The sequence below is a fragment of the Lagenorhynchus albirostris genome, chromosome 11 (assembly GCF_949774975.1).
Source record: "Lagenorhynchus albirostris chromosome 11, mLagAlb1.1, whole genome shotgun sequence".
Lineage (NCBI taxonomy): Eukaryota > Metazoa > Chordata > Mammalia > Artiodactyla > Delphinidae > Lagenorhynchus > Lagenorhynchus albirostris.
This window is the reverse complement of record NC_083105.1, coordinates 3,479,945-3,502,388: the sequence shown is the minus strand read 5'-3', so window position 1 is coordinate 3,502,388 and position 22,444 is coordinate 3,479,945. Positions and strand designations below refer to the sequence as shown.

General features: G+C 54.3%; 1 protein-coding gene across 1 annotated transcript in view; it reads left to right on the top strand.

Moving 5' to 3' along the window:
* Positions 1-22,444, top strand: part of TBC1D22A (TBC1 domain family member 22A) — a 319,915-nt gene that overhangs the window by 19,442 nt on the left and 278,029 nt on the right. The window contains exons 2-4 of the mRNA XM_060165087.1: positions 7,843-7,899; positions 8,911-9,251; positions 13,387-13,563. Of these exons, the coding sequence (XP_060021070.1) occupies positions 7,843-7,899; positions 8,911-9,251; positions 13,387-13,563 (575 nt within the window). The remainder of the gene's footprint in view (positions 1-7,842; positions 7,900-8,910; positions 9,252-13,386; positions 13,564-22,444) is intronic.

The window sequence follows — 22,444 nt, the reverse complement described above, 5'->3', positions numbered from 1 at the left end:
ATTATCTTGCAGTTCTGGAGGTCAGAAGTCTGCACACAGGTCTCACTGGGCTAAAACCAAGGTGTCGGCAGGGCTTTCTGGAGTCTCTAGGGGAGAAACCATCTCCTTACCTCTCTAGCTTCTCAAGGCTGCCTTGACTATGGCCCCCTTTCTGCATCCTCAAAGCCAGCTGTGCAGCCTCGCTCTGAGCCTTCCTCCATGGTCATGATCTGCCGCCAGACCACAGCCAGGGAGGTTTTCCACTTAAGGACTGTGATTAGATTGAACCCACCTGAATAACGCAGTATGCTCTCCCAAGTTGTGTGCCCTTAGTCACATCTAAAAAGCCCCCTCTGCTGTGTTGTTACCGAGTCTAAGCTGGTACTGCCCGCTGCACAACAGGCCAGTAATCGAGAGAAAAGTTGTTGGGACAGAGAGTAGCGACTTTATTCAGAAAGCCGGCAGACCAAGAGGATGGTGGGCTCGTGCCCCAAAGAGCCAGCTTACCTGAGTTAGAACTCAGGCTCCTTTTATACGAAAAGGGGAGGGGGTAAAGTGAAACACTTCCTGGTTCCCGTCAGCCCCCAGAGAGGATGTGCTCATTTCTTCCTCCCTGCAGTCCTTCACAGGTGGGCCTGGGCAGGAGGTTTCCTGTGTGCTAAACAGAGGTATTTTAGCTTAACGCTCATTACCTGGGAGGCAGGGTTCCCAGAGATGGGCCACTATGTATAATTTAAGCTTACAGGCAACATCCCTTTAGTGATGGACTTGTGATAGAATATAAAAAGGTTCTTGTGTATTACTATTCCCCACTGTCAGCATCCATTCAGCGGTCTTGTGGGAAAAGGAATGAAGACCATTCTGCTGAACGGAGGTGATGAATATCCCTTAGAATTTTTAGTTAGTCCTTTTTATCTACAACTAGTTGAACCCGACGAAACCTCTTAGCAGTTTCTTGTCTAATTCGTAACTGAACTTGGGGTTTTGGTTCCAGTTCCCAGTACATATACTAAATTCCGGTGCTATTTATTTGGACCCAATTAAACAAATTGGTTGCCCCTTCTCCAATGGGCAATGGAGATGGAATTTCCGTCTACTTCGGTTGGATGGCCAGGCCTGTTGGAGGTAAACTCATGAATAAATAGCGCCCGAAGTTTTAATGTGATTGGCCACCGCTAGGTCTTTAGCATTTATAGATCCTCCTGCCTGGGCACACACCTGCAATGGCCTGCCATACAGTATTCTAAAGGGGCTTAATTTAAGCCCGCTTCTGGGAGCCACTGATCTGTAGCAGCGCAACTGGCAAGGCCTTTTCCCAAGTTCAGTGTCTCGCGACATGTTTTAGCGACGTTCCTTTTTAATGTATGTTTCATTTTCTTGGTTTTTCCTGTTGATTATGGTCTCCAGGATGAATGTTGTTTTAATGCCGTCATCCAAATCAGGGGATAATTTCCCTACGGAGGGCTTTACCCACATCAGAGATCTTCTGTCCAGGTGGCATATGTTTCCACGCATCCTGAAAGAGCGTCCACACAAACACTACCAGCTTGTCTGAAATTTCTTGCAGTTTAAGGCATTTGAGGAGAGTCTGTCTTTCAGTCCTCGGTGGGGCAGGTTCCTCTGTGTTGAGTCCCCATCTGGGGAGGTCTGACAGCAGGCTCTGGGTTATTTTTAAAGACCTTGGGGGAAAGAGCTCTGTCTCCTTTTCTGGGATTTTCATGAGCTCCATCTGTAGGCATAAAGCGTGTTCTGGGGGAATTCCCTGGTGGTCCAGTGGTTAGGACTGCGCTTCCACTGCCACGGGCCCGGATTCGATCCCTTGTTGGAGAACTAAGATCCCACGAGCTATGTGCTGCGGCAAAAAAAAAAAAAAAAAAAAAAAAAAAAAGTGTGTGTTCTGGACTCTGATGTCAAGGCGTTTTGGTGAAAAACTTCAGGGTGAGGTCTGTCAGAAAGACAACCAGCTCACTTCCCACTGTCGGTTTTCCCCGGGGCTCCTGTGGGGAGTTAGGCGCCTCAAGTCCAAGGGAGCCCCTGGGCCTCTTCCGAGCGTCCCTGTCTTTCTACCGGGCGAGGGGCTCCTGCTCTGACTGTTTTCTGTTTTCCAGCGTTCCTCGTCCTCACAGCACGCTGTTCTTTCCCCAGTGAGGGCTCACCCCTCCTTCCGGGAATCCAGCGCCACTGCCAGAGAAGTGGCGTGTCGTCTTGCGTCTTCTTTCTTCTGTCGTTGTTCCCTGTTGAACACTTTAAAAGCAACATCTACCAATCGAGAAGGGTTCATTCCAAATTCACCACCTCATTTCTGCAACTTTGTCCTGATATCTGAAGCGCTTTGCTCCGAAATGTAAAATTCACCATTCTGATATTTCCAGGGACCTCGGGATCTGCATTAGTATGACGCCTGTAGGCCTGATAAATCCTCTCCAAAAATTCAGAGGGCTTCATTTGTTCTGCTGAGCTTCTTGCATGTTGTTCAAACTCTTTAGCTTTGGTTTCCCTTTCAGAGCCCTGCCAAAACGGGGCCTTCCTCCCTCACTGGGGTCCCCCTTGGCTCGGCTGTGGGCGCTGCCAGGTGGGCTTCAGGTGCAGAGGATCCTCCCTGTACCCAGTTAAAGAAGTCTGAGAAACCCAGCCAGCTGGTCATTTGCATTTAGTCCCCCTATGAGGTAATGGCATAGGGGAAATAGCCATGATGTCCCGGAAGTGGCTCCTGGCCCAAACTGGGTGCCCTGTCGGGTCTTAGATGGCGATACCAGACCAAGTCCCTGTGCCCCAGAAGCTAACACAGGCTTTTCTAATTGATCCCTAGAAGGAGGGGAGGTCCTGAGCCCCAGTGTCGGGAACGGGAGGTAGTGGACGGGGTGGATATATTGGCAGAACGGCCAGAGTGGCTGGGACGCCAGCTCAGCCAGAGGAGTGAAGGTTTGAAGCCGTGTGTGCTCGTTCTCATTCCCTTCCTTATTTTCCCTGATAACAGTACCAATGCTTGCACAGAAAGGATTCCGTCATTCTTCCCTGCTTTTTTCCACAAAACAGCTATAGAGTCGCTCAAGAGCCACTTAAAACCATAGATAGCAATTGATCATCTAACCATTAAAAGGATGCCTTTTGCTTTGGCATCAACCAACTGGGACTGCAGTGCAGTTGAACAAAAACCTGATTACTGCTGTGGCAAACAATTTAAGATGATTTCTATAATTATGACTGTTATCTCTACCAGGATATACCAGAATTTTAGGAGTTCCGTATAATTTCTAGAATATATGCATTTACCCATGTGATACGATCTAAGAAGTTTATCATCACTCAATTCAACACACCACATAAGCCCAATGAGTTCAATATTCCTCTCTCTGAGACGGACAGAAAACAAGTAATTTGAGGTGTTCCAGGGACCCTCCGGAAAATCCAAAAGTTAGCCAGAGGTCAAATGAACCCCACTTAGAACTTGATTTTTGGGAAGTTTGTCAAAAATGTCAAAGCGTTTTAAACCAGTGATAATAAAAGATCTCAATGGCAAATACAGATCACTTAAACTCATTCTTTTACCAAAAGCAGTTCAATATTCTAAGAAAATGTTGTCCTCTTAGAGAACCAAATTCAGGTCTTGTACCACTTTACCTCTGAGATTTTAATTAAGTTCAATCTTATCTTAGAACTTAGTTTAGTTTCGAGTTACAGAAATCTGGAGAGACTATTCCAGACAGACATTCCCAGAACATTATTCCTGCAGAGTTTACCCAAAACTCTCTACTTCATTTACCTCTATCTTACTTACTTAAAAGCTTCGTCACACTGTTATTTTTCTTGCTGACAAACTTTATAACAGGGATAGGGTCTTATTTGATTTCTAGTAAACCCAGGTACAATGAAAGTATTCTACTTAGTGGTGATGACTCTAAAGTCATATCTGTATCAAACCAACAAGCTTAAGCTAACCTTAACACCAGATGTTAATACTGAGTATTTCCTAGATCACGTGAACCTGAAACTCATTCTGGCCAGTTTCTTTTATATTTGAGTATTTATAAGCACTTAACTTCCTTTAAGCCAATTAAATAGAGCTCTTTTACGGATTAATTCTGGCAGTGCCACACATCTATAAAACATGTGCAAACACAAACACAGGGACCTCATAGTTCCCATTCGAAAATTTTAGCCGTGAATCAGGTACAACAATGTAAAACCCATCAGTTATAGAAGAGGTTGGATTCAAATTGGGTTTCTGGCAAATGGGACAAATCAGGGTCACCTGTCTACTATAGCTAAACCCTTTTTACTAGTATTTATGGAAAAGACACTTCTGTTTGTTTGTAGCTTTTGGTGATTTTAGGAACCAAGTGGAACCTTTCTCTTTTTCCTCGAATGTCCCACTCTTGGACAAGGACGGGTTTTTTTTCCTGTTCCTTTCCTCCATTTAATATCAGTAAAAGTTTTAAGTATCACAAAACTGATTTGGCTGTTAGTGGAGAAACAGTACCAAACAAAATGAAACAAAAAAACCAAAAGAACAAACAAAATCCTAAATAAACCCTCAAGTTTGGTTGTGGGGTTTTAAATATACCAAGGACACAGGAGACCATAAACGACGTAATTAACACAGCAAGAGTAGCAGTACAGGGTGCACAGGGTCCCAAGAGAACGCTTTCTAAACCCCCTGTGGAGATCCTAACAGGTACTGTGGCCACACGTTGTTACAATATCATCTTCCACTCACCCATGCTTCAGAGCTGTATTCAGATCCCTTATCCAAAATGCACCTCAGAGGACTTTCTTTGGGGATAGTTGAGACATTACTCCCTTTTCAAGACAAAACACAAAGGGCACACACAAGTGCTAGTACCCAAAGAAACCAACGAGCCGGTTCACAAATCGGGTAGGAGTCCAACAGCTCTTCCCACTCTCCGACAGGGTACTCCACTCAAATACAAAACAAATTCACAAATCGGGTAGGAGTCCAACAGCTCTTCCCACTCTCCGACAGGGTACTCCACTCAAATACAAAACAAATTCACAAATCGGGTAGGAGTCCAACAGCTCTTCCCACTCTCCGACAGGGTGCTCCACTCAAACACAAAACAAACTGGCTTAGTCCAGTGAAAAAGCCCCAAATGGAGAGGAAATAAAGTTTCTGGCCGTGCACACCGGAGCGACTTAACCCTACTGTACGGAGCCCGTCGGTCCCCAGAATGTCGATTCCTTGATCCAACTGCCAAGCGCTGGGGTAGCTGGTGTCGTTTCAGGGAACTGTGGAGGGCAGATCCTCAGGGTAAGTGGTCCCGCCAGCTTCTAGGGCCTTACCCGAAAGTTCCCCGGCTGGGGCGGCTGGCCACGAGCAGCAGGGCTCCTAGATGGCTCCCCCAAATCTGTCACCGAGTTCAAGCTCGTACTGCTCGCTGTGGGACAGGCCGATAATCGAGAGGTGAGTTGTCGGGACAGGGAATAAACGACTTGATTCAGAAAGCCAGCAGACCAAGAAGATGGTGGGCTCGTGCCGCAAAGAACCATCTTGCCTGACTTAGAATTCAGGCTCCTTTTATACGAAAAGGGGAGGGGGGAGAGTCAAGCATTTCCTGGTTCCCATCAGCCCCCAGAGGGGATGTGTTCATTTCTTCCTCCCTGCAGTCATTCACAGGTGGGCCTGGTCAGGAGGTTTCCTGTGAGCTAAACAAAGGTATTTTAGCTTAACGGCTCATTACCAGGGAGGCAGGGTTCCCAGAGATGGGCCACTATGTATAATTTAAGCTTATAGGCAACATCCCTTTAGCGATGAACTTGTAATAGAATACAAAGGTTCTTCCCTATGACAGTGTGAGGTGACACGTTCACAGGTGCTGGGCTTGGGAGGTGACGTTTTTGGGGCCCTTATTCTGCCCACCTCACTGCCTCAGTGACAAAGGAATCCTTTGTTTACAGAGAGGTTTTTACAAATCAGTGAGAAAAGGGTGAACAGCCCCTTAGAAAAATGGACAAAGGGTCCAAACAGGCATTTTACAACAAGAAGCAGCACAGATGAACAAAATATGTTTCAAGATCGCTTAACCTTCACAATCATCGAGAAGGTGCAGAAGCAGCACTGAGACCCCTTTTCTCCCATCAAATAGCAATGATTCATGGTCCCTACTGTGGGCCCTTGAATAACACGGGTTTGAACTGCGTGGGTCAGCTTACAAGCGGGTGTTTTTCAGGAGTAAATACTACAGCCCTGCACCATCTGGGTGGGCTGAAGCTGTGCGCACAGAACTGCAGGTAGGAGCAACCGGAGGGCCGATTGGAGGAAACGCTCAGATTTTCGACTGTGCGGCGGGTCGGTGCCCCCACATACCGCGTTGTTCAGGGGTCAGCCGTTTATACGTGCATCCTTTATGTCCCAGGTCTTCCTTCTCTGGGACTTTATCCTTTAGAAGTTATATTTGTGTGAAAGTATTGTCCCCAGAGAAGTTTATTGCTGCTTTTATAATCACACACAATTTTAAACAAGTTAAATATCTCACGGTCAACACTGGTTAAACCAATTACCCTGTAACCATATGGTGGGACAGTGTGAAATTAGAGGGGAGATTGTCCAGGGTGGTGGTACTCATTGTTAAGATTTGTAAAAAACTTAACAAAACTTGAAAATAATTATAGATTTATGGGAGTTGCAGAGAAAGGTATGGGAAAGTCCCATGTGCCCTCAGTATTATGTTTTTAAATGTGTATGAGCTGCATATATTTTTCGTGTGTTATCGCATAATGTATGTATAACCATAAAGTAAATAAATGTATTTAAGTAAATTGAAGAACAGTAATATGGGGAAATAGTTGTGATACATTACTAAGTAAACAAGGTAGGATTTCATTCATTCTGTTTTAAAAAGCTCTTAGACTTCATCTATCTACTAAGCACCTGAGTGTCTGTGTTTGTCTTTACATACACACACCCTGCAAGGCTCCGCCCCAGTGTAACAGTGGCTGTCTGTTCCACGTGGACCGCATCAGTTAGGACTCTGAGTGCCCATGGCGTCAACAAACGGGCTTGTTTATTTCATGCCATGAAGTCCGAGGTCCAAGGTTGGGCTGGCAGCTCTCAAACCTGCTGGAGAGCCGCGCTCTCCCCATCTCCGCCGCCAGCCCCCACCCCACTGCCCTTCTTCCAGGGGGGCTTTAGTTTTAACTCGTGTCTATTTCTCTCGGGGGCAGGATGGCTGAGACACGTCTCGGCCTCATATGTGTGTTCCGGGCCAGAAGAAGGGGAAAGCTAAGGGCCCGGGTGTACCAGCTAAGCGTTTCTCCTTTGTCTCTTTCTGACCGGCCCCGGGTCCCGCGGCCGCCCCTGGCTGGGCGTCGAGGAGGAAGCGGGGGCGTGGGTGGGGTCGCTCCACTGACGAGTGTGCCGGCAAGTTACTCTGTTTCCGTCTCTTTTCCAGATATACTCTGATGAACACAGACTTTATAGTGAAACCATGAAGTCTTGTAGCAAAATTATATTTCTCTTCTCTGTAATTCTGTATTCCATCTTTAGACAGAATGGTACCAGAGGAGAACTTCCCAACGGGCGTTTCGTGGTCCGTGTTTTAGTCCGAGGGCAGAGGCTGCGGGGAGCCTCCCCTAGTCGATGCCCGAGGCTCTGTGCTGACGCCCTTGGGGCTGTGGGTCCCTCAGTGAGGCCCGTTCGCAGGGAGGCTGAATGCCCTGCTTGTGTGCGGGTCGTGGGCTTGCACGGTGCTATTCATTCCTTCCAGACACGCCCTCGGGACCCTGCGGTGGCCGGAGTTGCTCCCTCGGGCGTGGGTTTGAGGAGCTGGCCTTCTTCCTGAGTCAGTGGGGGGCTCCTGGGAAAGCCGAGGAGAAGCTAATTTGTTTTCCTTTCTTTCTGAATAGCATCCAGCATGTGTATGGCGCCCAGCACCCCCCATTTGATCCACTGTTACATGGCACGTAAGTGACGCCTCAGATCTCGCAAGGCTGTTCTCATCTCAGGCCAGGTTTTGGGGGGCTGTGGCGACCCCCCAGCTCCTTGGAATTCTGAGGGGGAGGAAAGTGGCCTTTCACTCAGCCAACACACATCAAGCAGTTGCTTTGTGTGAGGCGCTGCTGGCCTTGCATAGCCCATCCTCGGAGGAGGGCAGACGTGGAAGCCATGGCCCAAGGTGGGCAGCCTGTGCGGGGTCTCGGGCTGCCCGTGGGCCAGGGCGGGGCTGGCAAGTCTTTGTGAGCTTAGATCGGGAGAACACACCAAAAGCAACAACAGCAAAAGGATAAATTGGACGTCATCAAAATTAAAACCTTTTGTGCTTCAAAGGACACACCATCAAAAAAGTAGAAAACCTGCAAGAGAAATCTTTTGCAAACCACGTAGCTGATAAGGGGTAATTGACTGTCCCTGCTCTCTGCCCACCGCCTGCAGCTTGCTTGCCCGTGTCTGGGCTCCTCCAGCAGGGGCGGGTGTGGGGCAGGGGTGGCCCTGGAGGACCACACGTGTCGGATGAGCTCCCGACACTCGGTGGGGCCAGTGTTGTGTGTCGTCATGCTGTGGGCATCCTTGAAGTTGTCCCGTGTCCAGATCCACCTGCCAAGGGCCTGTGTCCCGCGAACAGTCTCTCCTGACCCCCACCGCCAGCTGCTGCCGTGGGAGGTCTGCCAAGGTGTCGGGCCGAGAGTGTTTGTGGGGCAGGGCTGGGCACTATCGCTGGGCAGTGCTGTGTGTCCTTGTGCGTTGGTCTGTGGGGCGAACGCTCAGCGTGACTCTCCCAGAAGGCCTCTCCTCCTTCCTTGTCACTGCATCCTGTGAGCTCTGTCTCATTCTGGATGTCTCTGCATCGTGTTTGCTTTCTCACTTCACTCTCGGCTCGCTTGTGTGCCTTTTCACCTGGGCTCTCCTCTCTGACCGGTCTTGGGTGACCACGCTCACCCCCCGAGGCGCAAGTAAAAGCTGCCTTTGCTTTGCAGCTTGCTCAGGGCCACACCCAAGGTGCCGACCACGCCGGTGAAGGCCAAGCGAGGCAGCACCTTCCAGGAGTTTGAGCGCAACACCAGCGACGCCTGGGATGCCGGCGAGGATGACGACGAGCTCCTGGCCATGGCGGCCGAGAGCCTGAACACCGCGGTCGTCATGGAGACGGCCAACCGGGTCCTGCGCAACCACAGCCAGCGGCAGGGGTGCCACAAGCCGCCGGAGGCCCTGGGGCCCGAGCAGAAGCCAAAGCCTTCGGTGGAGCCTCCTTTGGTCCCGAGTGGTGACCTCCGGCTGGTGAAGTCTGTCAGCGAGAGCCACACGTCCTGTCCCGCAGGTGGGAGGGGAGGGCTGCAGAGATGGGGCCCATCTCCAGAAAGCGGGGCTGGAGGCTGCTCACCGGGGTGGGGAGGGCCCCATCCTCCCATACAGCAAGGGTCCCCGCCCTGGGGCTCCTAGACCCGAGCGGCAGCGGGCCTTCTGGGCAGCAGAGGCAGCGCACTTTCTCTGGTCCTCCTGGCCGAGTGCGTCTCCCCTGCAGATGGAGTGGCCGGCTGGGAGCTTTCGTGGGCTGCTTGGGGGACCCCGCCCTTGTCAGGACGCCCTGGCTGCTCCCGGGGGTGTTTCCAGGCCAGGGGCCGGGACAGCTGCACGTTCCGGGGCTGGACCTCCCTCGGCCGCTTCTGACGATGCCCTGCAGGACACGGAGGCGTGGGCTCAGGGTCTGTAGGGGTGGGTCTCTGCTCCGCCCCTAAACTCCGCCAGGGTAAGCTCACGTCTGCATCGTATCCACATGCCTGGCACCGCCTTCCTCACTTCTGCTCGTCTTGTGTTGGAGGGGCTGAGATAGAAAACAGCGCAGTTGTTAAATGAGCATCTGCGATGGGTGAGACACTGTCCTCTGGGCTCGGGCTGCCCCAGGGGACAAGCTGAATGGAAGTCCTTGCCCCGTGGAGTGTCCATTCTGGCGAGGGGGACAGACAGCAGCCTACACACGATGTGTGAGGAGGCACGAGGGCTAAAAGGTGGCAGGTGCCAGGGGTCAGAACGGAGGTGGGAAGCGGTCCCCAGAGCAGGGTGGGGTCTGGGCTGTGGTCCTAAATCGGGCAGTCAGGGTACCCTCCCAGGGGAGGCAGCAGTGTTAAGGAGGTGAGGGGGTGATTGTGGGGGTCTGGGGGCAGGGGGGCCAGCAGTGCAGCTGCACACCCTCTAATCCCTCTCCCCAGGGTCTCCTGGGGGTTAGGGTGCTCGCCCCGTGCTTACAGATAAGAAAGTGAGGTCATCACCGTAGCCTAAGGTTACCTGCTGGTAGTTGCAGAATTAGGTTTCATACTTAGGTCTAGTTTTCAAAAACGCTTTCCAGAAATTAACTTCTAAAATGTTACAGTCTTCTTAGGTGTGAATTATTTCATTTGATCCGTTTTTGTATTGGAACGTGAACAATTTTTCTTTAAAATAGGGTGAACTTTGAAGTATTAGAGCTTAAATATGGAAGGACTTGCACAGGTTGACGGAACGTTCCTGTGACTCATGACGGGCACTCTGACCACCTCCTGTGTGCCCGAGCCGGGCAGGCGTCCCCAGGCACCGAGTTCCTCCTGCTGTGGGCTCTGCAGCTGATGCTGCGACCCTGCGAGCCGCAGAGGCGGGACCACGTCCAGGTCCTCTTTGTTCTTCCTGGGTGTCCTGGGCAGTTACGGAGGTGCTGGTGATGTAACCCGAGCTGTCCTCAGGGCCTGCTGCCCATGGGGCGTGGCAGCCACGCCCGTCCCCGCACAGGGATGCGCTGCCCGGGGCCGGGGCCTCTGCCTCGGGTGAGAGACCTTTGAGGTCCATTTGACTTTACTGCTCCTGTGAGCAGCGCTTTGGAATTCTGAATGTCCTGGAACGTTCCACCGCGGGGCATGGTGCAGTTAGAGTGTGGCTGTGTCTCTGCCAGCGTTTGTGTCACTGCCCGCCCAATCGTGAGCCCCCACGGGGAGCAGATGTCACCCTGTGCGGTGTCCGCAGGGCCTCCCTGCTGCCGTCGGCTTTGCCCTTCAGCCCTGGGGAGATGGCGGCCTCAAAGCTCAGTGGTGGTGGAGTGTGGGCTCGTAGGCTGGCTTCCCCGGGCCTTCACTTCACCTTCTGGCTGTCTATTTCTTAATGAACGTCTGAGACATCTGTTGCCTTTGTACCTGAAGTCAGAGGCACTTTGCTTGATTTCGGGTACCACTGGGTTAATGGCAAAGCGTGTCATGGGCTGGGAAGGGCTCAGCGGGCATCGGCCAGGCGAGGGCTGTCCCCATAGCTGACCGTGACCCAGCCGCGAGCGGGTCTCGTATGGACACCAATGGGTGGCGGTTAAATCACACTCTCGGGGGCCCTGGAGGCGGGACGTTGACGTGTTTTCCACTCGCGGTGACGGGAGGCCTGGCTGTAGACTGTTTCCTTGGGGGCCGCTGCTCTTGCTTTACCTTCCAGATCCCACCAGCCCCACCTTCGAATGGGGCTCAGGGGCAAGTGGGGCCATTAGGGTCTGAATAAAGTCACACGGAGCATCTCTGCGATCGCAGATAGATAAAAGCGAGCACGTTTGCTCCGCGCTGCCGCGGGCCCCGCCCCTGCTGCGGCGCCTCCTGCAGACTCACGAGGACCACTGGGAAGAGCAGGTCCCCGGGAGGGAGGGGAGCTCTGAGTCCCGCCACCTCTGCCTTCCCCTCACCACTCCAGCCTGTCCTCGCAGAGCCCCGAAGCGGGAGGTGCTCTCAGCGCTGCGCCACGTTTGCAGGCTTTTCTGGAAGTGTAACTGGGCCAGACTCTGCCCGGAGGCCTGGGCCATCTTGGTGCCCCGCGGGCCCCCTTGGGAGCCTTGCCCGTGTGTTTGCTGTAAAGCACGGCAGCTCCCTTCTGACAGCTGCTGCCGGAGGCCAGCGTTAGCATGTTCGCTGCACGTTGTTTGCTCCTCACCCCATTTCCCGGAGCTTAGCTTTTACTGTACTTTTTTTTTTTTTAAATTAATTAATTAATTAATTTTTGCGTGTTGGGTCTTCGTTTCTGTGCGAGGGCTTTCTCTAGTTGTGGCAAGCGGGGGCCACTCTTGATCGCGGTGCGCGGGCCTCTCACTATCGCGGCCTCTTTTGTTGCGGAGCACAGGCTCCAGACGTACAGGCTCAGTAGTTGTGGCTCACAGGCCTAGTTGCTCCGCGGCATGTGGGATCTTCCCGGACCAGGGCTCGAACCTGTGTCCCCTGCATTAGCAGGCAGATTCTCAACCACTGCGCCACCAGGGAAGACCCGTTTTTTTTTTTAAGTAAATTAATTTTCGGCTGCGTTGGGTCTTCATTGCTGCACGTGGGCTTTCTCTAGCTGCGGCGAACGGGGGCTACTCTTTGTTGCGGTGCGCGGGCTTCTCATTGTGGTGTCTTCTCTTGTTGCGGAGCATGGGCTCTAGGTGCTTGGGCTTCAGCAGTTGTAGCACGTAGGCTCAGTAGTTTTGGCTTGCAGGCTCAGTAGTTGTGGCACGCAGGCTCAGTAGTTGTGGCGCACGGGCTTAGTTGCTCTGCAGCATGTGGGACCTTCCTGGACCAGGGCTTGAACCCGTGTCCCCTGCATTGGCAGGTGGATTCTTAAATACTGCGCCACCAGGGAAGCCCTTTACTTTAAATTTCAGTTTTGGAAGATGCGATTGCTCAATGCAATCTGGGCCCGGGGGTCTACAGCCTTTCAGGGCCTCTTGCTTGTGGGTCCCGTGCTGGTCCCTGGAGGCTCTTTGTCAAGTGACCTGAGGGCCCTCTGCTCTTTCCTTTGCCTGTCCCCAGTCCCGGGTGCTGGGTGCCGCGCAGTGTCACTTCAGGCCCTCTTGTGGGTCCTTGTGGGCAGCCCTTCAGTCTGTCTCAGGTCAGTGGTGCCTGGGTGAGGGCTGGGCAAGCTTGCACTCTGGTGGCCCCTCGTCTCCACCTGCAGTGGGGGATCTAGCTTCTTCTGCTTTCTCTGGGTGATGGTCCTTGCCTGACCTCCCTCCTGGGGCTCGGGGAGACCTGGGACGTTCAGACAGTCCTCAGCACCTCCATGGGCTTCATGCTCCCTTCACGTGTGCCTTGGTGGCTTCCCTCCATGCCAGGCCCGGGTGACCCGTGCAGGCATCCTCCCCCCTGCCCTACACCAGCAGATCCTCGGGGCGCGTCACCCAGGCAGGCCCAGACTGTTGGCAGCCCTGACAGACCTGGTCTACGGTTGTGTGGTTGTCAGTGTCTTGCTTTTCGTGGGGTGCGTCTGTTTACTGGGGAACACCCCTCCACCAGGAGGGCCGGCACGCTCCATGGGTGTGAGCTAGGTTCATTTTATCCCTCAAGAAACCAGGTCCTCGCTGCTCGGTGATGGCAGATCCACGGAGGGAGAGCAGCGAGGCATGTGTGAGGCCTCCTTAGTGGTGGGCGTGGGTGTGGGTGTGTCCGGAGCCTCACCTCTGTTCTCTCCCCCTCCCTCTGCAGGAAGCGCCAGTGATGCCGTCCCTCTGCAGAGATCCCAGTCTCTCCCGCACTCGGCGACTGTGGCACTGGGTGGGGTGCCTGAGCCCAGTACCCTCAGCAGCTCAGCCTTAAGTGAAAGAGAGGCCTCCCGGCTGGACAAGTTCAAACAGCTCCTCGCTGGCCCCAACACAGACCTCGGTGAGTCCCCTGTGGGCGAGGCCACGCCGGCTGTGCCTCGTTTCTAAAGGGGGTGCAGCTCTGAAGGCCAGTCTGCTGCCATTTAACGCACTTGCTTCCCGTGTAATTCACCTGGTGAGAGGTTGATCTGTTGTGTTTCATGCCAGTAGGTCACTAAGACGAGAGCCGTTTGTCCTGAAAGTTTACTGTCGACGTGTTTATTAATGTGCTTCCTCTGCAGTTCGATCAGCATTTTCTGATCTGTTTTCCTTAATGCCCAGTTGCACTCTTCTGGCTTCTTAGCACTGCCTTGGGGAGCTCTGCAGGGCCGGCCAGGTGGACATCCTTGTCCTTCATAGTGGTCGTGGGGCCGGCGATCCGGGCCGGTGACGGACGTCCTGACGGTGGCTGACTTTGCACCTTCCTGCAGGGGCCCAGTGGGTCTGCGTAGAGTGTGAGCACTGCAGGGGGCAGGGGGCAAGACAGGTCTTGGGTGGAGGGGCCAGCAGGGGACAGGACAGTCACAGGCGTGGTTCTCATGGGTCATGATACCCGCTTGGACGCTCTGCAGCCAGGCTGAGGTGTGCTTGCTTTCAAGTTCTGCTGGAATTCCACTCAGATCTGTGTTCTTCTATTTATGGATCTCATCCCCGTTGAGTGCCACTCTGCACTGGGCGTTCTGCCCGATGCCGGAGCTTTCGGGAGGGTGGAGGTGGCTGTAGTCCCTCATGGTTGCGCTCCGCGGGCTGGGCGCCACGGCGGGCAGTGCCCCGCGTGGCCAGCAGGTGGCGCATGAGGCCCGCGGAGGGAGGCGGCCGCGGCCCAGGACGAGCCTGCGGAAGCCGAAGCCGCGGGCCTGGTTCGTGAGGCCGGAGGAGGGCGTCCTTGGAAAGATCCTGAAGCTCGGAAGGTGCTGCTCCAGCCCGGGTGCCGTTCTCACCGTGGGTGTTTTCTTCTTAGTTTTGTTCAGTTTTTGCCTGCAGAGTCGCACGGCACAGAGATTTGGGCCGGCTGTCTTTGGTAGGTGCAGAGGGAAGATGAGCCCTTTCCCTTCCCCAGCTCGCCTCTCCCCCTTTGCCCGGTTCCAGGTGTCATCTTCCAGAGATGGTCCGCGCACATGTTGTGTTAAACTTTTGATTTCGATGTGATTTCAAATTTACGGAAAAGTTGCAAGAACAGCACGAGCGCCCCCGTACGCTCCTTGCCCAGATTCACCGGTTGTTTACGTTTTGCCCTATTGCATTCCGTGTGTGTGTGCGCTTACGTGCAGACATGCTGTTCCTGAACCGTTTGAGCCATCTGCCCCGCGAGACTTCATTATTTCCTAAGAACAAAGACACCCTCTCGATGTTGTCATGATATCGCTGTCAAAGTCAGGAAATTAAACATCCACGCGGCACTGCTCTCTAACGCACGGCCCACGTTCACATCTTGACGCTTGTCCCAGTAGCACCCATGATACCTTTCTTCCTCGTCCAGAACCCACTGCAGGATCATGCGTGGCGTTCGGTTGCCACGTCTCTCGTCTTGTTAGCTGGAGTGATGCTCCGGCCTCGCCTTGTGGTCTTGGAAGAGCGTAGGCCCTTCGGAGTGTCTTGTTTCACGTTCCCCTGGTGAGATTTGGGCCGGCTGTTTTTGGTAGGAACAGCACTTAATTGATTTGCCTTCTTGGTCGTCGTAGCAGGAGGCCAGGGTGCTGGTTTGTCCTGAGGTCGATGAAGCCAGCTCTGATCCCTGCTTCAGGGGGTGTCTGCCAGTTCTTCCCCCCAAAAAGTTACTCTTGTTCCTTTGGTGATTCAGAGGTGATGTGTAGAGAGGTACTTGGGTCTGTGTGTCGTTACATATATTTTTTTCTTTCCTCTCTATACGAATGGTAACGCTGTTCCGCTCACCTTTTAAATTTAACCATGTATTTCCCGATAGTACTAGGGAGAGGCTGTGGCCCCTGTGTGGGGTCGGCAGTGAGCCCGTCTGTCTGCGGCCGCCAAGCCGGTTATTCGCTGCCCCTCCCGAGGGGCCCTTAGGGTTTTCCTTACTTGCTCTCATTACAGACGCAAGAGCTGTTCTTCCGACAGAAGAAGAACACCTGTTCCTCACCCTGACCTGACATTCCTGGAGCATCCCTGGCCGTGGGGAGCTCGGGGAGGGAGAGCTTGGGGGCCTCGGTGCGTGGAAGTCTCATGCTCCGAGCCCGAGGGAAGGGGACCGTGCGTGAGGAGCGGAGTGCTGTGCGTGGGCAGCGAGGGCGGGGCTCCTGGGGCAGCTGCCTGCGGGGCTTCCTCTGCACGTGCCCTGGAGCGAGCCTCGTAGCCTCCAGGCCTCAGCCTGCACGTTCACCTGCAGGTACAGCGGTGGCAGCACAGGTGCCCCCCGCTTTACACCGCCTCGCTTTCACGGAAGCCCTACTCAATACCTGTTTCCCTAACGGAAGGAAACCCGGAGGGGGTTTTTGCTTTCATGAAAAAAAGTGAAAAGCAAAAATTGCGTCTTCACTTCATGCCGTTTCAGCTTATGTAAGATTTCATAGAAACACTCTACTTTCGGATAGTGGGGGGAACTGTACAGATTTTGCTGATAATATTGATACATGTGAAGTTTTGGGGAGAGTGGCCAGCACTCAATAAACACTCAGAAAAGATTAATTATTTTACTTCTTCTGATTATTTTCATTTGCACTGGCCTGTTTATTCTCTACTCGATTTTTATAACATTGGCATGTGGCCACTTTACAGATATTTTCTTGGTTACATTCAGCAGCTTCTAATGGTAGGTGGCAAGGAGATAGCTCGTGAAAACAAGATTGCCTGATGGGAACGGCAGTTCTGGGTCAGGTTCTGAGCCCCCAGTTAGAATCTTCTAGTGGACTTTGTCATTGGAGTAACTTCTGAAAATAAAATCGTACTTAAAAATAAAGCTTTCGGGCTTCCCTGGTGGTGCAGTGGTTGAGAGTCCGCCTGCCGATGCAGGGGACGTGGGTTCGTGCCCCGGTCTGGGAGGATCCCACGTGCTGCGGAGCGGCTGGGCCCGTGAGCCATGGCCGCTGAGCCTGCGTGTCTGGAGCCTGTGCTCCGCAACGGGAGAGGTCACAGCAGTGAGAGGCCCGCGTAATGCAAAAAAAAAAAGAAGCTTTCAAGGCTTGTGGGAAAGTGAGTACATATGGATAGATTGAAAGGTTAAAAGAAAATCAGATTCTTTTGTTCGGTTGTGGGATTATGGTTTTTTTTCTTTCTTTAGAATTCTATGTGAGTATCAACTCTAACACCAAAAAGAGAAAACCAAAGCTTTCAAAGTGAATTACTGGATTTGTATTTAGTGGCAAGAGAAAACACAGCCGGCAAATTGCCTGTTTTTATAAGGCAGTTAAGATAGCTCCGGAAGACAGTGGGATGTGTTATCTTCACATTACGTGAAAGATGCAAGTGGCAAATATTTGCTAATGTTGAAGAAGAAAATCACTGACGTGAGCAGCGCCCGCCCGCAGAAGCAGTTCTACCTGCAGAATGTCGCTCCGCCCGTCAGAGCACTGTTCTTCTTTGCTCAGCTTGTGCTCCCTTATAGGGGTGAGAGTAGCAAATAGAACTTAACAGCTCACTCTGCTCTTAGCATTGACTCAATATTTACTTGTGCAAAGGCTGCCTGCTTTGAAGCCCAAGAAAATGACACTTGGAGGCTTTCGTTGTGACCACGTGTGTCTGAACCGGCATGTGAGTTGGCCATCGGCTAAACATGTGCAGCCCAAGGCCTGCCGAGTGACCGCCTGGTGGCAGCCGGGCTCTGAGGTCGTCCGTGTGTGACACGCAGCCCTGGTGCCGGACATTCAGACACGAGCACAGAGGGAGTGAGGTCAGGTGCAAGGTCACGGCCCAGTTACCCCGTGAGCACCCGGGCTGGGCTTTAAGACGGAGAGTGTGCCGGGAGACGGCTATGGGGAGGAGAGGGTTTTTTTCGGGGGGGGGAGGGTGATATGGAGTTGTTCACTCAGGAAGCAAGGGTTTGAGTTCGGTGCCCCTTCAGGGCCCGGGGCTGGAGGACAGCCCTGCCTGCAAGGGGCCCTGATGGCAGGAAGGGGAGGCAGTGCAGCCTGGGAGCCAGTGTGATAGGTGACTCAGCCTCCTGTCTCATCAGCCATCACGGGGGAGTTGGGACTCCCCTGCAGGGTCCTTGTGACGTCGGAGGTGGTTGACGTCAGGTGCCCACGTAGTTCTTCATTCGGCCAGTGTTTGTAGAGCACCTGCTGTTGCTGTAGGTGCTGGGGGTGTACCAGGAACAGACCCCAGGGTCCCTGCGCTCAGGAGCTGACGTTGAGTGTCGGGGACAGACAGACAGACAGACAGATGCACGCAGTCAGCACTCCAGGAACCGGCCGAAGGTAGTAGGCGCAGTGGAGAGAAAAACAGAGGTGTGGGGTAAAGGCTGGAGCTTCCCAGGGAGGGGCCAGGGGTGCAGAGGTCTTGCCCTGGGATGGGGCTTTGGGGATGGACAGGGCCTGGTAGGGGAGGGGAGGGGAGGGGAGGGGAGGGGAGGAGGGAGGCCGGCAGGGCAGCGAGGGGCAGGTCTGGAGGGCTGAGAAGGCCAGGAGGAGGCCCCCAGCTTTCTCTCTGTGCAAAGCCTCTGGCAGGGCTGGAACCAGGGGAGCGGAAAAAGGCCACGCAGCAGTGGGGAGGTGCAGGGATGTGGGGACGGGGAGGAAATTAGGGGGGTCGACTGGGGGAGGGGAAGCTGGTGGCCCAGGGAGAAGGGGCCACCAGGACTGTGTCAGCTGGAGCCCAGGGGCTGCGGGCGTAGGGGGACAGCTGATGGACACAAAACCGGGGCACGCCCAAGAAGGGTGTTTTTTCACCAGGTGGCAGAATCAGGTACTGGTGAAACAGAGCCAGGGGAGGCAGTGTATCCAAATAGCTGCACACTTGCTGTGTTTCGGGTCCTCACTCTGTGTGGGGCACTGTGCTTCCTGTGTGTTGACATGCGTGTGCACCGCCCCCCAACCCAGACACACCCGGAGCCTGCCCCCGGTAGCAGCCGGCTCCTGATCGTAGCTGGGGAGGTTGAGCCCTGGTGCAGGGGCGACCCTGTGGCCCTGTGGCGAGGGCAGGGCCGATGCCGGCCGGGTCCTCCTTCCTCTGCTGAGGGCCTTGCTGGAGGACCGGGAGTGGACGGCAGACGGCGTGGCCTGGCTGTGGTGGCAGGGCTGCCGGTACCCCTGTTCCCGAAGGTCCGGGTGGTGGCCCGCCGGTGCCCAGCGTCAGCCGTAGGACCAGGCGCAGCCCCACAGCCTCGCTGCTGTGTCCCAGCCAGGGACAGTGGAGGCTGCGAGTGTGTGTGCCCGTGCGGGCTTGTCCTGCTGCCTTGTGAAAGGGGAGGGTGGTCCCAGAGGGGCAACAGGATGTGGGAGGGACAAGGTGGCAGCTCCGCTAACTCAGCCTTGGGGAGGACTCCCACCGGGATGGCCACCCCGGGGACCCCTGGCAGCTGCCCAAGCGCAGAGACTCCAGGGGAGAGGAGTCGAGGTCTCCTCGCGTGCGGTGTTCGCGCTCCCCCGCCGCGGTGCGCTTTGGACCCGCTGGCTGAGCCGCGCGCTCGCATCCCGATTCTCAGCGGAGTGTGGGCAGCATTTGGTTCTTTGCCCTGCTGGTACCAGTTCAGCTGGACACGCTTCCTCAGATTCCCCCGGGCCCTGCCGCCAGCCGAGCTTCTGAAAGGTAATTGGAGTGTAAGAGGCGGGGCTCCAGGGAGCCCGGCAGGGAGCCTCTGCAGCCCGGTTTTATCTCAGCTGTGAGGTTTGGGGAGAAAGTACTTTTTAGTGAAACAAACAGAGAAGGTTTAAAAGAGGGTTAATGAATTCACCACGCTGCCCGAGTCCTGCAGTCCCCGCCTGCAGCTCAGGACCAGAACCCTGGTGCACATAGTAGGGCCTGGCACGCAGTAGGCGCACATGCAGCAGCGGGAGGAGCGAGCACATCTCAGGCTGAGCCGAGGCAGCGTTCGGCCGGTGCCTTTTCCTTGGTTACTGCGTCTCGTGGGGCTGTGGGCTGGCTGAGCCTCTCCTGTCAGGCAAGCACCGCCGAGGCCGATTCTGACTGAGCAGAGTGCCTGCGGGCTCCAGTCGGGGTGGGGGGGCCTCTGTGAGGGGGCAGGGAGGCCAGAGCCCAGGGTCCAGGCTCTTCTCCCCCACCTTTCTTTCCCGCTTCTCCTGGATTGCCCCCCAGCTTTGGTTCTCCCTGGTAGCATCTTCTCTGACGTCAGGAGGAACACTGGCAAAGCAGCTTTCGTTAAGAATGTACACAAGGAGTTCGTTTTTGAAAAAGTTCATCTGCCTTGAAAGGCAGATTCTAGGTTGGACGTGTCACCTTAGTTGACTTCCCAAGGCCCTCACTCCTCCCCCCTGAACCTGTCACCGTTCGTGCCCCCATCTCTGCACAGCGGTGCCCCCTCTGGTGACCCGGGCCCAGCCCCCCGCCGTCTTCTCCTCCCTCCTCCCCACTCCCACCTCTGGGCTGTCACCAGGTCTCCTGCGCTCAGCACCTCCAGCCCACCGCCTGGTCCCTGCCACTGCCTCTCGCCTAATGGTGACAGCCCATCCCCGCCGTCCCCCGCGCACCTATGTCCGGCATCGTGCTCGGCACAGCTGTCAGCAGTCCTTTGGAAATGAGATCCGGATCAGGTACCATCAGAGCCATCTGGCGCTCCTTCTCACTCAGAGAGTCAGCCGTCGGCCTGGTGACGCCTGAGAGGCCTGGCCTCCCACGACCTGCCTGTTCCCCTCCCATCGTCCCCTCACTCCGTTCTGCGGTCGCCGGGACGCAGCGGCACGTCCGTGCCTGGGCCTGTGCTCTGCCGTCCCTCTGCCTCGGCTTCCTGCGTGACTCACTTCCTCCAGGCCTCTGCTCGAACAGACCCTCATCATCAGGATCTCCCATCATGCCCCCCACCCCCGAACGCCTCCACACCTTCACTCCCTCTCATCCTGCCATGTTTTCCTCGGATCACCCGTTGCCCTCTGCCCCCGACCCCCGGAGGGAGACCTCGGTCTCTTTCTAGGGGTTGGTGGTGCCGGGCGTGCGAGCTCAGGGCGGGCACGGGTTGCTGAGCACCAGTGAGACGTCTCCCCCCTTACTTGGGTGGGCGCAGTCCTCCCAGTCTGGCTTCATTTTCTTTCTGTGAAAATAATCACTAGGTAAGTAATTATTCCTGACGTTCAAATACAGCTCAACTGCGGCAGCATCCTCCCTGCAGCCAGGCCCGTTGCACATGTGCGGACCCCGTGCTGCGCCGTCCCCGTGTCACTGATGCCCTGCTTCCCCCCAGAGCCTCTGCCCGGCCCACGGGGGGCTGATCGCCCGAGTCCCGCCACGGAGGAGGGGACTCCGCACGGCTCCTCCCTCTGTGTCGCTCTCGCTGTAGGGTTTCCGCAATGATAGTTCACGGAATGTTATTGAAAGTGAGAGACGTGGAAAAAATAAAAGCCACAAAGTGCAACTGCCACTGTGTACGCTGGCTAAATTATGGCTGTTTTCTCCTCTCCTCTCATTACCTGTAATCGGCTCTCGCCAGCCCTTCAGAGCCCCGCAGAAGGGGCTCCCCGAGCTTGCTTTGTCTTCTGGGCTCAGGACGGGAGTGTGAGAGCTGCAGAAGACGCGCCGGTCCTGACTTCATTGCATGGCCACTGCAGTATCCTCATTGTCTGGGTGGCATTCGCACTACTAGGTGTGGCATTTGAGCTACGTGTAGTTATCACTCGGCTTAGAATAAACCAAAGTGAATATGATTTGGTGAAAGTTAAGCATTTCATTTAATATCTCTGGTAGAGCAGATCTTCAGTTTAATTAGGAAACCTTTCAGGGGTCTTTCAGGTAACTTTCTCATGGACGATGATTTCCTGCGTATAATCTTAAAAGCAAATATTAAAAAAAAGTTTGTACATCTACTGTACAGTTTTAAAGGAGCAGTTTGAGAAATCAATCCATTACATGTTTGTCTTTTTTTCTCTAATGATTTCCTTTGTAGATCAGGACATGAAGTAACCAGTTGAATACTCATGAGACCGTGGTGTCTGTTTTTTTGTCTGAGGGATGAGAGCGGAAAAGTGGGCAGAGTGTGTGGGAGTCTGCTCCCTGCCCTGCAGCCCTTTGTGCTCGTGACTCAGCTCTCAGGGTTGTGTCCATCTCACCACTGGACTGTGAGTTCCTCGTGGGCCGTGCTGTGAGCCACTGGTCTTCGTGTCCAGTGATGGGGGCCAGTGACGGCGCTTGCTCAGGAAGTGCTGCTGGGGTCCATTGGCCTGCTCTCTCCTGCCCCACGGCCCCCTCAGTGCTCTTGGCCTCTGTGGTTCATCAGCTGAGGAGGGGGATTGGTTAGGATTCGTTTTGGCTGAAGGTATCAGAAAACCAGACTCAGGGGCCTTTAGACAAATAGGGGTTTATTTTTCTCAGCAGGATGTCTGGAGGTAGGGAGCTGTGGGCATTGATTTCATCAGGGATCTAAGCTCGTGGCCACAAGGTGGCGGTCATTGTCCTGTGTCAAAGCAAAGGGCAGTCACCATGGCATCTGTAGTCTTATCAGGAAAGCAGTTTGACCAGAGCTGGGTCATGTGCCCCCTGCCCGGTTCCCGCCCCCCGAGCTGCAAGGGGTGCTGAGAAGGATCTCGTGGGCTCGGCCGTTGGCACTTTGGAATTGGGGTTCCGGTTACAGGGAAGAGGGAGGGGATGGATGTTGGGTGGACAGCCAGCTGTGTTTGCCACTCAGATAGGCACGTGTAAATCTGTCACCCCACCAGGTTTCCGGTTCCTTGAAGTAGGGACTGTCTTTCTTGTATTGTAGCACTTAACCCATGGCTGGTGTCTAGCACTGCCCCGACCACACGGTGGAGACCCAGAAATTGTTTGAATTGTGTTGAACTGTATAC